Here is an 18,456-nt window from a genome sequence, read left to right as displayed (position 1 = left end):
CAACACTAATACCAATAAAATATCTAACCGGAGGCGCCCAGAAAAAACGCGGGAAAACGCCGTTGCCTCCTCAACTCCACGACGAGCGAGGACTCGCCGCGGGCGTCGCCACTACGTCTGAGGGCGCATGCGCAGAGTCGCCCGGGAGCCTGCAGGGGGCTGAGCGCCCGGGTCACCGCCGCTCAGGATTCTGGGACCCGCCGGGCTGTGGCACCTGCACTGTGGGCGGTGCACCCCCAGGTACGTGCATCTCAGAGAGCGAATCTGACTGGGCCTGGCCTAGGTTTCCCACTTGGGAGCCCCGTAGATACTGTCATCGTGTGCTCTTTTCAGCCCTCGACTGGCACAAGAGTGACATCCTAGCTGTCATGGGCCTAACATTTGAGGTCAGAGCAGAGTGGGTACAGTTGAGAAGCTAACAGCCTCTGAGTACCCGCAGGTGTTTGTCCTGGGAAAATTTGGGGAGTACCGACTGGGCAACACTTTCTAAGTATTTAAGGGAAAAAGCCCCCAAAATTGTGTGATACCTATAACTTGACGGCTAACACCTCTGTGTTGAGGTAGATTCTGCCATTTTTTAAATCCATCTTGAAATAGACATCTTTCCAGCTTTTCCACATCCTCTATATAATATTAAAGAACTTTTCTTGATTCAGAGTCTGCATTATGAACATTCATTACAGCTCTAGGAACGAAGCGATAGGATCGGGTGTCACAGCTTTTTTGAGGTCATCTGCCTGTGTGCTTTCCTGGACCTGCTTGTAATTGTTTAAATATCTGTACTGGCTTTATCCTAATGCTGTTACTTGTCACTTTTTCTGTTCTGTGCTTACTGTATGACTTTCTGCTCAATCTATGAGTCTATTAGAATTCATATTAGAAATTAAGCCGAGAGCTTGAGGGGTCCTCAGGATACATGCCTTAATGCTGTCTTTTGTCGCCACCTTTCCATATTATATGAAACCAGTATGAATTAGTAACAGAAACAACCCAATAAATCAGTAACACAATGGACACTAAGCCCTGCAAACCCCTTTATGGGTTGTGAATCTGTATACTAAACCTTTCTCCTTCAAACAGAAACCTATCCTGATTAAACAACTTTCTGCTCATTTTTTGTCTATTTGCAACTAGTTCATAGTAATCAGGGTCATCTTGGCCTTTGTATACTTTTCCTAAAACATCTTCTGACAGTTTAGAATAGAAACTCAATTCTAGTGGTACAAAATAGGTTTGAAGAAAATTAGGGGTTCATGTGTAAACCATGTAATCCTTAACATATTCTGGTTATCTGAGCCTTTTGTGCATTTTCTGGTTTTAACTATGCCAAATGTAGAAATATTACTTAAAGTACAATAAAAGGGTATAATCTCATTTCAAGTTATAAACACAAAGCATTCAAATTCTACCAGTACCTAACTTTATGATTCTAGCCAAGTTACCTTTGTGCTGCAGTATGATCCCTTCCTGCTTCTTCATCAATATCGATTCCCCAATGATACTGATTCCCCAGACCTTAGTGTTACCCACACCATTTTCTCTCTAAATCAGTTTCCAATTTCCAACCCATTTAGCTAAAAGCCTGTATGAATTAAAACACACATACACACACACACACACCCCACACACAGATTTTGGGACGGGGGGAGAGAACCTGTTTTGCCAGATAGGAGAAAAGGGGGGTGGCTACAAAGTCTTAATATCCCAGTAGACTGGAACACCAGGAATTGACCTGTTTCTTGGTGGCATGTTGTTGGGAAAACTAGTAAAGTAGTCTTGTTCAGGCTTGAGGCAGAAGCAGGCCTCTGCTTGACCTGTGACCCTGCCTGGACTGCGCGCCTGCTTGCACACCTAACAATTGCTGCTAGCAAGTCAAGCGGCGCTTACAAGAACGAAGGGAGTGGGTCTTGGAACTTCTTGAGTCCTGGGGACCTGGCCAGTCCCCCATGTTCTGGAAAATCTTGTGACTCATATGGTGAAGCCAACAGCATTGTTGTTAAAGTGAATCCAGAGCTGCATTTTTGCACACAAACTGATGATATCAGTTTGCAGCCTGGAATTATAAACGGAAGCCCCCAGAACTCCAATCTGAAGTCTCGCCTGTGGGGTGGATGCACCATCTGGGACCCTTCCCAATTGGGGCTCCAGATTGCTGTCACTCGGGACTTTCCAGCTGCTGTTTGGATCTGGAAGTAGGTGTCGGCCCAATTCGGTGATGTATATCCTGTTATGTTTCTCTAATATTCTTATTCCTTTCCTTCTAATGACTGTATATTAAAATTAAGTTGAATCACCTTTCATTAAAGAATTGATTAAAGCTGTTTACTTATGTGAAACAAGTGGTTATTTTGCCAACGAATCCAACAAACCTTAAAACTGAAAGCAGGCTTTCGGCAAAACACGTGTCCTGTTCTCTCATGACATAGACAAAACCTTCAATGGCTCATTTCTAAGATGCTCCTGGGGATGAGACCACTGAAATCAATCAAGGCTGGGATACAGAGACCCATCCACCAAAATGAGATCTTTAAAATATTGGTTTTTATTATTAAATATCAAGCTTATCAAAAATGTATGGAGAGTGACCACCACTCAGCTTTAATAAACCCAAAGCTTTCTCACATTTGATATTTTTAATGAGGTAACAAATTACAGATACAGTTGAAGCTTCCCCTGTGTACACCTCAATCCACTTTCCTCTTAACCTCTTCAGAGGTAAACAAGCCAGATTTTGGTGTTTATCATTCTCATGCATGCTTTTCTACTTTTAATATATGTATGTACATCAAACTTTGTTGTGCATATTCTTTTTTTCTTTTAGTCAGCTTGTGTATTCAGAGCCCAATGGAGAGTGGCTCTTTCTCACATGGGTAAACTTACATCTCAGAATCTCCAGTGAATACCATAACTGCCTTGTAGACTGAGTATTTATTTCAAGCTGACCAGTCTATTGTCTCCCTATCACATTTTAATAAGAAGCACAGAATTGTGAAAGGTTGTGGGAGGCATGTAGGGAATTATTAAACTGTTCAGTGACAAAAGGCACTGATGATACCCTGATGCCATCACACTAATCATAGGAATAACACAGCTAGTGGATTGATGATACTTAAAATCGAACAGACAAAGTGCCCCACTTGAAGAGTGCCAGACTGGGCACAGGTGCCATTTGCTTGTGACACTCCTTTTCCTGTATTTTCGGGACTGACCCACCCTCTTTATGATGGGCAATTCCCTCTTCACCTCTTTATTATTTTTTTGAATTTTTGAATTTTATTTTATTTTTTATACAGCAGGTTCTTATTAGTCATCCATTTTATACACATCAGTGTACACGTCAATCCAAATGGCCCAATTCATCATACCACCACTCCCACCCCCCACTTTCCCCCCTTGGTGTCCGTACGTTTCTTCTCTGCATCTCTGTCTCTATTTCTGCCCTGCAAACCGGTTCATCTGAACCATTTTTCTAGGTTCCACATATATGCGTTAATATACGATATTTCTTTTTCTCTTTCTGACTTACTTCACTCTGTATGACAGTCTCTAGATCCATCCGCGTCTCTACAAATGACCCAATTTCGTTCCTTTTTACGGCTGAGTAATATTCCATTGTGTATATGTACAACATCTTCTTTCTCCATTCGTCTGTCGATGGGCATTTAGGTTGCTTCCATGAACTGGCTATTATAAATAGTGCTGCAATGAACATTGGGGTGCATGTGTCTTTTTGAATTATGGTTTTCTCTGGGTATATGCCCAGTAGTGGGATTGCTGGGTCATATGGTAATTCTATTTTTAGCTTTTTTTGTTTGTTTGTTTTTTTAAATTTATTTATTTATTTATTTTTGGGTGTGTTGAGTCTTCGTTTCTGCACGAGGACTTTCTCTAGTTGCGGCAAGCAGGGGCCACTCTTCATCGCGGTGCACGGGCCTCTCACTATCGCGGCCTCTTGTTGCGGAGCACAGGCTCCAGATGCGCAGGCTCAGTAGCTGTGGCTCACGGGCTCATTTGCTCCGCGGCATGTGGGATCTTCCCAGACCAGGGCTCGAACCCATGTCCCCTGCATTGGCAGGCAGATTCTCAACCACTGCGCCACCAGGGAAGCCCTACTTCAAATATTTTTTGAGTATCTATTCTGGGCCAGGCGTTACAGATAAGCAAGTTATCCTGCTTTCATGGAGTTTACAATCTAGCAAACAATCAAAGAATAATAGAAGAAAATATTTTACTCATTTTTTTTTGCTGCCTCTTGCATTTTTGAAAGTTGATTCTATAAACCATTTCTATAAACCATTTTAAGGAACCTCCATACTGTTCTCCACAGTGGCTGTATCAATTTACATTCCTATCGACAGTGCAGGAGGGTTCCCTTTCCTCCACACCCTCTCCAGCATTTGTTGTTGGTAGATTTTCTGATGATGCCCATTCTAACTGGTGTCAGGTGATACCTCACTGTAGTTTTGATTTGCATTTCTCTAATAATTAGTGATGTTGAGCAGCTTTTCATGTGCTTCTTGGCCATCTGTATGTCTTCTTTGAGAAATGTCTATTTAGTTCTTCTGCCCATTTTTGCATTGGGTTGTTTGTTTTTTTTAATATTGAGCTGCATGAGCTGTTTATGTATTTTGGAGATTAATCCTTTGTCCGTTGATTCGTTTGCAAATATTTTCTCCCATTCTGAGGGTTGTCTTTTCGTCTTGTTTATGGTTTCCTTTGCTGTGCAAAAGCTTTTAAGTTTCATTACGTCCCATTTGTTTATTTTTGTTTTTATTTCCATTACTCTAGGAGGTGGATCAAAAAAGAACTTGCTGTGATTTATGTCAAGGAGTGTTCTTCCTATGTTTTCCTCTAAGAGTTTTATAGTATCTGGTCTTACATTTAGTTCTCTAATCAATTTTGAGTTTATTTTTGTGTATGGTGTTAGCGAGTGTTCTAATTTCATTCTTTCACATGTAGCTGTCCAGTTTTCCCAGCACCACTTATTGAAGAGACTGTCTTTTCTCCATTGTATATCCATGCCTCCTTTTCATATTAGTTGACCATAGGTGCGTGGGTTTATCTCCGGGCTTTCTGTCTTGTTCCATTGATCTATATTTCTGTTTTTGTGCCAGTACCATATTGTCTTGATTACTGTAGCTTTGCAGTATAGTCTGAAGTCAGGGAGTCTGATTCCTCCAGCTCTGTTTTTTCCCCTCAAGACTGCTTTGGCTATTCGGGGTCTTTTGTGTCTCCATACAAATTTTAAGATTTTTTGTTCTAGTTCCATAAAAAATGCCATTGGTAATTTGATAGGGATTGCATTGAGTCTGTAGACTGCTTTGAGTAGTATACTCATTTTCACAATATTGATTCTTCCAATCCAGGAACATGGTATATCTCTCCATCTGTTGGTATCATCCTTAATTTCTTTCATCAGTGTCTTATAGTTTTCTGCATACAGGTTTTTTGTCTCCCTAGGTAGGTTTATTCCTAGGTATTTTATTCTTTTTGTTGCAGTGGTAAATGGGAGTGTTTCCTTAATTTCTCTTTCAGATTTTTCATCATTAGTGTATAGGGATGCAAGAGATTTCTGTGCATTAATGGTGTACCCTGAAACTTTGCCAAATTCATTGATTAGCTCTAGTAGTTTTCTGGTGGCATCTTTAGGATTCTGTATGTATAGTATCATGTCATCTGCAAACAGTGACTGTTTTACTTCTTCTTTTCCAATTTGTATTCCTTTTGTTTCTTTTTCTTCTCTGATTGCCATGGCTAGGACTTCCAAAACTATGTTGAATAATAGTGGTGAGAGTGGATATCCTTGTCGTGTTCCTGATCTTAGAGGAAATGCTTTCAGTCTTTCACCATTGAGAATGATGTTTGCTGTGGGTTTGTCATATATGGCCTTTAGTATGTTGAGGTAAGTTCCCTCTATGCCCACTTTCTGGAGAGTTTTTATCATAAGTGGGTGTTGAATTTTGTCAAAAGCTTTTTCTGCATCTCTTGAGATGATCATATGGTTTTTATTCTTCAATTGGTTAATATGGTGTATCACATTGATTGATTTGCATATATTGAAGAATCCTTGCATCCCTGGGATAAATCCCACTTGATCATGGTGTATGATCCTTTTAATGTGTTGTTGGATTCTGTTTGCTAGTATTTTGTTGAGGATTCTTGCATCTATATTCATCAGTGATATTGGTCTGTAATTTTCTTTTTTTGTAGTATCTTTGTCTGGTTTTGGTATCAGGGTGATGGTGGCCTCATAGAATGCGTTTGGGAGTGTTCCTTCCTCTGCAATTTTTTGGAAGAGTTTGAGAAGGATGGGTGTTAGCTCTTCTCTAAATGTTTGATAGAATTCACCTGTGAAGCCATCTGGTCCTGGACTTTTGTTTGTTGGAAGATTTTTAATCACAGTTTCAATTTCATTACTTGTGATTGGTCTGTTCATATTTTCTGTTTCTTCCTGGTTCAGTCTTGGAAGGTTATACCTTTCTAAGAATTTGTCCATTTCTTCCAGGTTGTCCATTTTATTGGCATAGCGTTGCTTGTAGTAGTCTCTTAGGATGCTTTGTATTTCTGCAGTGTCCGTTGTAACTTCACCTTTTTCATTTCTAATTTTATTGATTTGAGTCCTCTCCCTCTTTTTCTTGATGAGTCTGGCTAATGGTTTATCAATTTTGTTTATCTTCTCAAAGAACAAGCTTTTAGTTTTATTGATCCTTGCTATTGTTTTCTTTGTTTCTATTTCATTTATTTCTGCTCTGATCTTTATGATTTCTTTCCTTCTGCTAACTTTGGGTTTTGTTTGTTCTTCTTTCTCTAGTTCCCTTAGGGGTAAGGTTAGATTGTTTATTTGAGATTTTTCTTGTTTCTTGAGGTAGGCTTGTATAGCTATAAACTTCCCTCTTAGAACTGCTTTTGCCACATCCGATGGGTTTTGGATTGTCATGTTTTTGTTGTCATTTGTCTCTAGGTATATTTTGATTTCCTCTTTGATTTCTTCAGTGATCTCTTGGTTATTTAGTAACGCATTGCTTAGCCTCCATGTGTTCGTGTTTTTTACGTTTTTTTCCTTGTAATTGATTTCTAATCTCATAGGGTTGTGGCCAGAAAAGATGCCTGATATGATTTCAATTTTCTTAAATTTACTGAGGCTTGATTTGTGACCCAAGATGTGATCTATCGTGGAGAATGTTCCATGCACACTTGAGAAGAAAGTGTAATCTGCTGTGTTTGGATGGAATGTCCTATAAATTTCTATTAAACCTATCTGGTCTATTGTGTCATTTAAAGTTGTGTTTCCTTATTAATTTTCTGTCTGGATGATCTGTCCATTGGTGTAAGTGAGGTGTTAAAGTCCCCCACTATTATTGTGTTACTGTCGATTTCCTCTTTTATAGCTGTTAGCAGTTGCCTTATGTATTGTGGTGCTCCTATGTTGGGTGCATATATATTTATAATTGTTATATCTTCTTCTTGGATTGATCCCTTGATCATTATGTAGTGTTCTTCCTTGTCTATTTTAACATTCTTTATTTTAAAGTCTATTTTATCTGAGATGAGTGTTGCTACTCCAGCTTTCTTATGATTTCCATTTGCATGGAATATCTTTTTCCATCCCATCACTTTCAGTCTGTATGTGTCCCTAGGTCTGAAGTGGGTCTTGTAGACAGCATATATATGGGTCTTGTTTTTGTATCCATTCAGCAAGCCTGTGTCTTTTGGTTGGAGCATTTAATCCATTCATTTTTAAGGTAATTATTGATATGTGTGTTCCTATGACCGTTTTCTTAATTGTTTTGGGTTTGTTTTTGTAGGTCCTTTTCTTCTCTTGTGTTTCCCACTTAGAGAAATTCCTTTAGCATTTGTTGTGGAGCTGGTTTGGTGGTGCTGAATTCTCTTAGCTTTTGCTTGTCTGTAAAGCTTTTGACTTCTCCATCAAATCTGAATGAGATCCTTGCTGGGTAGAGTAATCTTGGTTGTGGGTTCTTCCCTTTTATCACTTTAAGTATATCATGCCACTCCCTTCTGGCTTGTAGAGTTTCTGCTGAGAAATCAGCTGTTAACCTTATGGGAGTTCCCTTGTATGTTATTTGTCATTTTTCCCTTGCTGCTTTCAATAATTTTTCTTTGTCTTTAATTTTTGCCAATTTGATTACTATGTGTCTCGGTGTGTTTCTCCTTGGGTTTATCCTGTATGGGACTCTCTGCGCTTCCTGGACTTGGGTGGCTATTTCCTTTCCCATGTTAAGGAAGTTTTCAACTATAATCTCTTCAAATATTTTCTCTGGTCCTTTCTCTCTCTCTTCTCCTTCTGGGACTCCTATAATGCAAATGTTGTTGCATTTAATGTTGTCCCAGAGGTCTCTTAGGCTGTCTTCATTTCTTTTCATGCTTTTTTCTTTATTCTGTTCCACAGCAGTGAATTCCACCATTCTGTCTTCCAGGTCACTTATCTGTTCTTCTGCCTCAGTTATTCTGCTATTGATTCCTTCTAGTGTATTTTTCATTTCAGTTATTGTGTTGTTCATCTCTGTTTGTTTGTTCTTTAATTCTTCTAGGTCTTTGTTAAACATTTCTTGTATCTTCTCGATCTTTGCCTCCATTCTTTTTCCAAGGTCCTGGATCATCTTCACTAACATTATTCTGAATTCTTTTTCTGGAAGGTTGCCTATCTCCACTTCATTTAGTTGTTTTCCTGGGGTTTTATCTTGTTCCTTCATCTGGTACATAGCCCTCTGCCATTTCATCTTGTCTATCTTTCTGTGAATGTCTTGCATGTTCTAAAACTACTAAATCTTCTCACACAACAAATATCAGTTGGCCATATTTTTAATTCATTGTTTTTGAGATGTAAAGTTAATACACATACCTCGTATTAATTTATTTTAACAGCCAAATGCTACAAACCACAATTTATTCATTCATTCTTCTAACGGATATTAGTTCCTGGCTTTTACAATTAAAAATACGACTGCAATGAACTTTCTGTACATGCCTCCTTGAATACACATGTCAAGAATTCTTATAGAATATAATACTCAAAGACCAGGTATAAGCATCTTCCAATAAACTAGATGTTGCCAAACCATTCTCTAAAGTAGTAACATAAATTTCACTGCCACCAGCAAAGATGAGAGCCCACTACTCCAGCCTCAGCAACACGTTTAAGTGTCGAGGTTGTTTTGTTTTGTTTTGTTTTCATTTTTGCCCGTCTGATGGCAGTGAAATGGTATCTCAGTGTTGTTTTAATGTGGAAATCTTTTATTACTAGTTAGATAAAGCATCTTTTCATGTGAATTACTACTCAGGGATCCTCATCTCTGTATTGTCCATTCATATCCTTTGATCATTTTCTTGATTTAAATGGAGACTTTGTCAGTTACATGATGTGCAAACATAAGTTTGAATTTTAGTGTATACAAATTTATCGATCTTTCCTTTTTGTGCTTTATGTGTACTCCAGTGTCATAGTCTTTGCTTTTCTACAGGTTTAAAGTTTTGCTTTTCATTTATAGATCTTTAATCCATTCTTCCTAAGAAGTCTGGATAAACTCTGAAAGCACAATTTGTGCTTACATATCACTTATACCATTTAACTGCAGGTTACTTCACCTTTCAAAATGGTATTTTTACCATGAAGTTTGATTTTGATCTTATTCAGATATTTTAAGTACATATTGGCTATATTATGAGTATTTATGCACCACGTTTCTCTAAGAGCTTCAGAGATAATAATCTTCCCCCCTTATTATCTTTGAATCTGACTGTCAACATCATCTACTCTAATACTAATTTGATACTTATATTTGTTTTAATAGAAGAATCTAAAGAATAGGTTTCATATTCTAACAGAAGTTATTATAGTTGCATACCATTTGTGTGATTCTGGCATAAGCACAAGTATTAAATTTCATTCCAAAACACAGTGAAGTATACCAAACTTCCAATATTTGGATGTATATTTTGTATCCCTTGCATGTTAAATATACCCTCATGGATGTAAATAAAGAATATAGGGCAAAAAAATCTGTAAAGTATAATTTAGCCAAAACAATTGAGAATATTTCAACATTAAATATAAAGCAAAAAAAAAAAAAGACTTTTTAATCATACCTGAGTGGTATGTGCAATTTAAATCAATGAAAACTTTCCAATGAAATGTACATAATAAAAGATTTCCTACTAAATATTAGTAAGCTTTTATACATTTATTCCTCACATACACAGTTTGTTTTGGCAGCCATTCTTCATTGCCTCTTAAAGGATCAAGCATCATAATCAGATATTAAGTAGACTCATTGGTATCCAGATAGTTTATACATCAGAGTCAAAATTTAAGTCCCAGTTATTCCATGTAATTGTCTTGCTGAAATGCCATTAAAATGGTTGTTATTTTCCAGGGATTAAAAAAAACAAAATTCTATGGAAATTTTAATTAACTTAAAATATTTTTTTATGATGATGAAAGCTTGATGGTATTCACTTTGCTTAATTTGTGTCATGCTTTATTTATTTATTTATTTATTTATTTATGGCTGTGTTGGGTCTTCGTTTCTGTGCGAGGGCTTTCTCTAGTTGTGGCAAGCGGGGGCCACTCTTCATCGCGGTGCGCGGGCCTCTCACTATCGCGGCCTCTCTTGTTGAGGAGCACAGGCTCCAGATGCGCAGGCTCAGTAATTGTGGCTCATGGGCTTAGTTACTCCGCGGCATGTGGGATCTTCCCAGACCAGGGCTCGAACCCATGTCCCCTGCATTGGCAGGCAGATTCTCAACCACTGCGCCACCAGGGAAGCCCAACTTCAAATATTTTTTGAGTATCTATTCTGGGCCAGGCATTACAGATAAGCAAGTTATCCTGCTTTCATGGAGTTTACAATCTAGCAAACAATCAAAGAATAATAGAAGAAAATATTTTACTCATTTTTTTTGCTGCCTCTTGCATTTTTGAAAGTTGATTCTATAAACCATTTCTGGTAAGAAAAGTCAGTGTCCGTCTTTAATTTGAAGAATCATCTACCTTCATGCTGCAAAGAAAAAGATATTTTTAATACTTCCCTGAAATGTGTGAATAACTACTCAATAGAAAACTGAGTAAACCATTTAAAATTTATACATGAATGACTTCAGAGTATAATGTTACAATAACTCCCAGAATTAACTGACTAGAGCTCTTTCTTTCATAACCCTAGATCAGTGCTATTCAAAAGCAATTGCAATCAAAAGGTTCTCTATACATTAGATCCTCATGTTTTAAAATTAGTGGGGTTTTTTTTAATCACAGGTATATTTTCTTAACCTAGAATCACCACCTGCTTTGCAATTGTTTGACTCCGCAAAAATCAGATGGCACTAACGGACAGCCAACCCATCCTCATGGTACCCTGAGTGAAGACAAGTCAGCTTAGATATATGACAGACTAAAATCCCACTACTTAAGGCTCCAAGCAGTGAGAGGAACAGCCGTCAAATATTATCTCTAATCATTTTAATAAACATTTTAATAAATGTTTTAAGAAACATCACTACAATCACTACATCTAACTTTTTAAAAAGTCAGTCAAGAACTAGAACCATTAAGTATCAACTGGACCAGCTAGATAGACAAAAAGAAGAATTAGGTGATAAATAAATTAGTGCCCAAAACAAGATTAATTAAGAAAATGTTATTGGAACAGTTATACAGGGATATACACTATAGACCTTATTACCATACTTTGCCTAATTCTGGAACTAAATTAGGCTTTGTGTGCTAGAGGTAAAGATGATGAGGGATAGACCAACTGGCAGAAAGATGCACATAAGCAATAAAAACAAAGAATTTCTGATAACCTCTTAGGCAGATGTCAGAAATTGCCAGGTAGTACAGTCTAAGATAAATATAAACATGGACTCTGATGATAAAATAGCTAACATCTATTGAGCATTTACCACATGTTAACAATTTTCTAAGCCCCACACATTTATTATCTAATTTAATCTTCCAAATTAAGTATTATTCCTTTGAGTCAGGTACTATAATTATCACCTTCTAAGATAGAAAGACCCTAAGACTCTGAGCTGTTAAGAAACTTGCCAAGGTTACACAGCTGCTTAAGTGATACAGAATGGGTATGAACACAGTCTGACTCCAGAAGCCATGTATAACTACTATGCTAAGCTACCTCTCAACATGTTTAGTTGACTTTTTAAAAATTGAAATTTGTAGCACCTTAGCAGCTAGCCATGAAGTCATTAAGCTGAGTTCTCACAGATTCATATGTATATCAAATTTCTCAATTTCAACATAAGCCTTACCATAAAACAAAAATACTATTATTATCTATTGTATATCCAGGACTTACAGCTCCCAAGAGTTCCAGGCTGGGAAAGAAGTGAGACTCCAATCTAGTCTCCCGAAGTTTCATTTCTGCAAAAGACACAGCCAAAAGCTAAAAAATTATTTCAAGTGCTGATGTTACTTTGAATTATTTGTATTTCCTATATTTCACCCTCATATGTAACCCCATTCTGTGCTGAAACTTGCAGGTACAAGAATATGAGCCTGTCCCACCTGGGTTGCTTTAAATAACTTTAAATTATACATGAATATCATAAAGTCAGAAAGTACTGGTTAACAAGATCACCCATACAACCCAATTCTAAAGACAATAATCCCTTGTATTTGAGGATATCCTTTCAAATGACTTCTCAAGTAAACATAAGCATATAAAAATGTTTAAGCAGAAAAAGGATTATACATATTGCTCTGTAACTTGTTTTTAAATTAATGTATCATGAATACTCTTCCATTTCAAGAAAGACAAACCAGTATCATAACTTTTAGTGATTGTATAGTATTGCATTTTATTATCTTGATTTTAAAATTGATTTAACCAACTCTGGGGTTCTCTTAATCTTATATATAGACTAACAAAATAGTGATTAGTTTAATACTGTCAAGTTAAGTAGTTAATAGAATTATACCAGTTATCAGTGTTTTTTCTGTACTGTTTGAATTATTAGATTAAGGATTCTAGACCCAAGTTCTGTCTATCTCAAAGAGATATCACAAAAGATCAAAGCACAACAAAATGTTGTAGTAGCAAATTCATAATTCAAAGATTTAAGAATTACCTAACATCACAGGCTAGATTCCAGTAAAAATTTCAAGATGCAGAATTCAATTCCAGGTGTTTACCCTAGGTTTAGTCTGCTCAGAGCATGTGTTTAATCAGGGCGATCAGCTGAAACATGAACTTAACATGCGTTTCACCATGGCAAACTGCAAATGACTGACTGGTAAAGGACAAACCACTACCAGCTCCTCATCCCTAAACCAGGGAAACTCTGTTAAGGTTAGAACTAAGGCCCCTTCAACTACCACTAATTTCAGCCACTAAGAAAATTGAGCCCCCGGGGACTTCCCTGGTGGTCCAGTGGTTAAGAATCTGCCTTCCAATGCAGGGGATGCAGGTTCTAATCCCGGGTGGGGGACCTAAGATCCCACATGCCGCGGGGCAACTAAGCCCGTGTGCAGTAACTACAGAGCCCACGTACTCTGGAACCCGTGCACCACAACTAGAGATAAGTCGCGCACCACAGTGAAAGATCCCACATGCCACAACTAAGACCTGATGCAGCCCAAAAAATAAATAAATACTAAAAAAAAAAAGAAAGAAAAGTGAGCCCCCCCAAATTGCTAGGTGATTAGAAATTCAAATGAGGTAAAAATGAAGGTTTTCTTTTATACTTACCTGTGGTATCAAATGAATCCAGCTTGTATCTAGGAATCAAGTTGAGCTATAGGATTTACCAACTATCTGGCATCATCTCTGGAAAATAAAAAATTAATAAATTTTAAAATATGCAGGGGCTTCCCTGGTTAAGAAAGTGGCATAGTGGTTAAGAATCTGCCTGCCAATGCAGGGGACACAGGTTTGAGCCCTGGTCCAGGAAGATGCCACATGCCACGGAGCAACTAAGCCTGTGCGCCACAACTACTGAGCTTGCGCTCTAGAGCCTGCGAGCCACAACTACTGAGCCCACGTGCCGCAACTACTGAAGCCTGCGTGCCTAGAGCCCATGCTCCGCAACAAGAGAAGCCACTGCAATGAGAAGCCTGTGCACCTCAACGAAGAGTAGCCCCCACTTGCCGTAACTAGAGAAAGCCTGTGCACAGCAACAAAGACCCAACGCAGCCAAAAATAAATAAATTAAATAAATAAATCTTTAAAAAAATATGCAAATGCTCTGACTATAAGACTTGAATGCACACCGGCCTACTCCACAGCAAGTCACACCCATATAACCTCAAGGAAAATTAACCTCAAAGAAAACTGTTCATTCTTTATTTGAATCTCCATTCAGCAGTATAAATTGACTCATCTACTTGGAGGATGTCATCAAATGCCCAAACTCAGTATCAGACTAGGGCAGGACTTCTGTACAAGCTCCGCTATTTGTATAAATTTAAAAGTTTGGGTAAAACTGTACGATAAATCTAACCAACCTCTGAAAGGTTATAAAAGTCAACAGTCTAACAAAAGAATAGGTATGCAAAAAGAAGGAGCCGTGTGCTGGCTGCAGACAGAGCTTGGCAGCCATGGGATAAATGGCATGGGTTACTGCCAGTCTCTCCAAGTTCACAGGGTATGTGATCGCAGAAAACACTCGTAACCACCACAGGATAACCACAGTCATTAAATTCACAAAATCCTTTAAAAAAAAAAAAAAAGGAAGGAGCTAAGAACTCCTAAGAGTCAAATAAATGAGAAGTCAACGTAAAATAGCTTTTTTTTCAAAGCATGTTTCAATTTCATTTGAGCCAGTGTCAATTATATTTAACCTCTACTTCTGTTAAGGTTTTATCACAATAAACTTAAGAAAACCTTCCCTTGACATAGCAAATTTGAATGAGCATTCTTTGGAGCACAAATCGGCCACAAGATGGCACTGTAAGAAAGAGGCTTTAATATGTTCTTCCAGAGCTTGAGTGTATTCTGAACTTTTAGGTGAAACAGACTGGACACAAAGCTCATCACCTAAAATGATGAGTGAAACAGACTAGACACAAAGCTCATCACCGTAAGCAACCTTCATACTATTCCCTACTCTTCACCTAATTACTAACTAGAAAATTCTATTACATTTAATGATCATTTAAAATTATTAACTACACGTTACAGTTATATTTTTATCATGTTCCTTTTCATGCAGCAATGGGGAAATTTAAAACTCCGCAATCTCAAATACAATCTAGCTAGAAAGACAACACTCATGAAAATTAATGTCTATGGTAAGTACAAAATAAGTGGGAGAGAGAACCAAGTAATGTTAAGAAGAATCATTGGTCAAGGAAGGCTTCATGAAAAAAAAAGGTAGGTCTTGAATGAGCCTCAAAATTGCACTTAGAATAATATTTATTATATATATGAGAGTTGCTAAGAGAGTAATCTCAAAAGTTCTCAACACAAGAAGAAAAAATGTGTAACTAGGTGTGGTGATGGATCTTAACTAGAATTATTGTGGTAATCATTTTATAGTATATACAAATACTGAATTATTATGTTGAACACCTGAAACTAATATAATGTAATACATCAATTATATCTCAATAAAAGAAAAATTGCACTCTCCAATAGGTTAACACCACATACAGCCTAAATTTAAATTAAACTAAAAATTAAATTCTTCAGTCACATTTTGATTGCTCAATAGCCTCATGTGGCTGATCGCTACCAAACTGGATAGTACACATATAGAATATTTCCATCATCACAGAAAGTTGTGTTGGACAGCAGTGCCTTAAAGGGTGGGTAAGACTAAAATAAGCTGACAGAAAGGAAGTAGTAGCTATCGTTCTTAAATATTCCTACAATCTGTCAAGAACTATTGAAACCATTTCAAACTTTACAACAAAAGTTTTTCTCATATTTACAAGGAAATTTGAGGCTCAGCGAAGTTAAATAAATTTCAAAAGTCCATCTAGCTATTAAGAGCTAGGATTTAAACCCAATTCTGTCACAACTCCATATTTTCACTTCACCATGCCACTTCCTACGTGAAATAAGAAGCAGAGCTACAAAAGATGGTTTGCTTTAGAACGTATTAAGAATGGCATACTGGCTCAATAGGTCAGAAAGAAAATGAGGTGTTTTAAGTAACTCAGAGATATAATCAAATTGTTATTTTACTCCTTCTTGTCCTATACTTGAATGGTGCTTTAATTATTCAAAATGTATTGGAGATCAGCAGCATGAGAAATTAACTAAGGGAACATAGGAAGCAAAACTTATTGCGAGATTTCACCATTTCTTATTGTGAGAGTTTCAACATTGTCTAACCTCAAAAGTCCATGTCCAAGTACTTCTTACACAAAAATAATTATAGATTTAAAAGTGTAACTTCTCTATTTGTCTCATCTCACAAACAAAACCCAGATTGCAAAGGGCCTGGTCTTTGTGTCCTTGGCACATAGCACAAAGCCTAGCACATAAATCCTGATGATATATGATGCCTTTCCCAATGTGATGCTCCCTGCAGGATTCTAGTCACGCTTCAGCAAGTGTTATTCTACCACCTGAAGGCCATTGTATATTTACTGAGTTGTTTAGGGAGCTAAAGTAAACATTCTGTAAATACCCCATTAACAATCAATGACCTGCTCATTTTGTTTCCTGTGGCAATAAGTTCTTCAAAGGACTGGTGCTCACGGGCAAAAGGTACATTTTACATGTGAACAGATGCTTCATGAGGCCTGATACCAACCACAAATTGCTAATACTGAATCAGCTGATGCTTCTATTTTAAGGTTATGTTATCACTCAATTTTACTCAGTTCCATTCCAATTTACTCAGTGCCTACTGTGTATCTCACACTATGGGATACAACGGTAACTCGATGAACCTATCTTTTTTAGATAGAAAAGGCACATACACATGTGAAACAGAGAACACTTTAAGGCATCATATCTTGGTCAAAGTTCAAGTACTTACGTTTATGATCCCATCAGCGCTTAACCATTCCTACTGAGGATGTCCAAATCCAACCCCCCCTGATTTTTAGGGGTCTACAGCAGATGTTGCAGAGGCTTTCACACTGCTGCTTCTGGGCTGGCACACACGGTGCTGAAGACCTAGGCCTTCCTTCCTCAGTGGATTCCATCTTCAACCTGAAGCAGAAGGAAAACAACACAAAACTTTGTATAGGAAGTAAAAGCTAAATTGGTTGCTTGCCACCGTCCTCTTCTAGAGACAGCTCTGTAAGGCTGTACTATCAGAACAGACACCCACATTTTATTTCCCATTCACTGTCAGTTATTTTAGCCAAGAATACCGATTGTTTTAACCTCTCAGTGCAGGAGGAATCCACTCAGGGCACATATGAAATGAAAGTGGTGAGATCAGAAACACCGACTGATCATACAGCTCACCCCAAGAGACCACCATTTCACCCAATCCCAGTCCCACTGCTGGTGGAGCAAAATAAAAATGAAATAAAAATATAGTACCTGAGGGCTTTGGGTCAAAACAGCAATAAGGAATGATTTAAAATCAATATGAAAAGGCAATAAAACCTACTCTGTTCACTTCATATTTTATCTATTTCATAATACTTTGCCTATCTTAGAATTTATAAAGCACTGTCCATATATGTCCACATAGTACTTCATTTTGCAAGTACTACATCATCTCCATTTTATAGGTATACAAGCAAGGTTTAAATAAATGGCAGGCAACTTAGCTTAGTGTTTAAGATAAGGGATTTTGAAGTTGGACAGAAGTGGATTTGAGTCCTAGCTCCCCCATATATTTGCTGTGACCTGGGGCAAGTTACGCAACTTCTCTAAGTCTCAGATTCCCTTTCCATAAAATAAGGACAAATACCACCTACCTCTTAGAACTGTTGTGAAGATTAAATGACATAAAATAAATATAAAATACTTTGCACAGTAGCTGGCATGTAGTTAAATATTTAGTATGCTGTTTCTATTAAGTGTCCAAGATCAACCAGCTAATAAGAATGCAAATATTCTGCCTAAAATTTCACACTTTCACAATAATCTTGAAGCCAGGAAAGTCACTCATGTACTCATAAATGCCCTTCCAAATCCAAGATTCGTGTCTTTTAAGGAAAAAAAAAAGTTTGCTTTCCCCTTCCTCTCATTCTTTACTTAGCAATGAAGGCTCCAATGTATTCTAAATAAAATTACTCCATAACAACAAAAGCATACTTCCATTGAAAACTAATTTTTCTCCCAATCAGCAAAACCTCCTAACTGGAAAACTAGATGTTTCACAAGACATGATCTGGGCCTTTTAAGACTTTTAAAATAGCCTTGGAGGAATTCACGAAGGCTTCCTCTTTTATTTTGCATATTTACAGCCCCCAAAACATTTCTGTTTTTCCTAACTTAATGCTAAAATATGAGTTTACTCACTCAACACCATAATTTCAGAAAGATATCCAGCCCGTATTTTGCCAAG

The 18,456-nt window shown here is 37.5% G+C and overlaps 1 protein-coding gene across 9 annotated transcripts in view; it reads right to left on the bottom strand.

Annotated features, from left to right (window-relative positions):
* Positions 1 to 18,456, bottom strand: part of CCNB1IP1 (cyclin B1 interacting protein 1) — a 33,370-nt gene that overhangs the window by 9,690 nt on the left and 5,224 nt on the right. For 2 of the 9 annotated variants that reach the window (XR_014261214.1, XM_082452384.1), the window contains exons 2-5: positions 16,966 to 17,141; positions 13,725 to 13,802; positions 12,333 to 12,397; positions 10,909 to 11,015 (exon numbers count right to left, since the gene is read on the bottom strand). Coding sequence is in view for 3 of the 9 variants with exons in the window: in XM_082452383.1 (XP_082308509.1) it covers positions 5,030 to 7,084 (2,055 nt within the window). In the remaining 6 variants the exon portion in view is untranslated. The other 7 variants (XM_082452380.1, XM_082452382.1, XM_082452383.1 and 4 more) reach the window with 6 other exon arrangements.

Source organism: Balaenoptera physalus, assembly GCF_965194825.1.
Source record: "Balaenoptera physalus genome assembly, chromosome: 2".
Lineage (NCBI taxonomy): Eukaryota > Metazoa > Chordata > Mammalia > Artiodactyla > Balaenopteridae > Balaenoptera > Balaenoptera physalus.
Note: the sequence above shows the minus strand (reverse complement) of the source record. Positions and strands in the feature narration are given on the sequence as shown.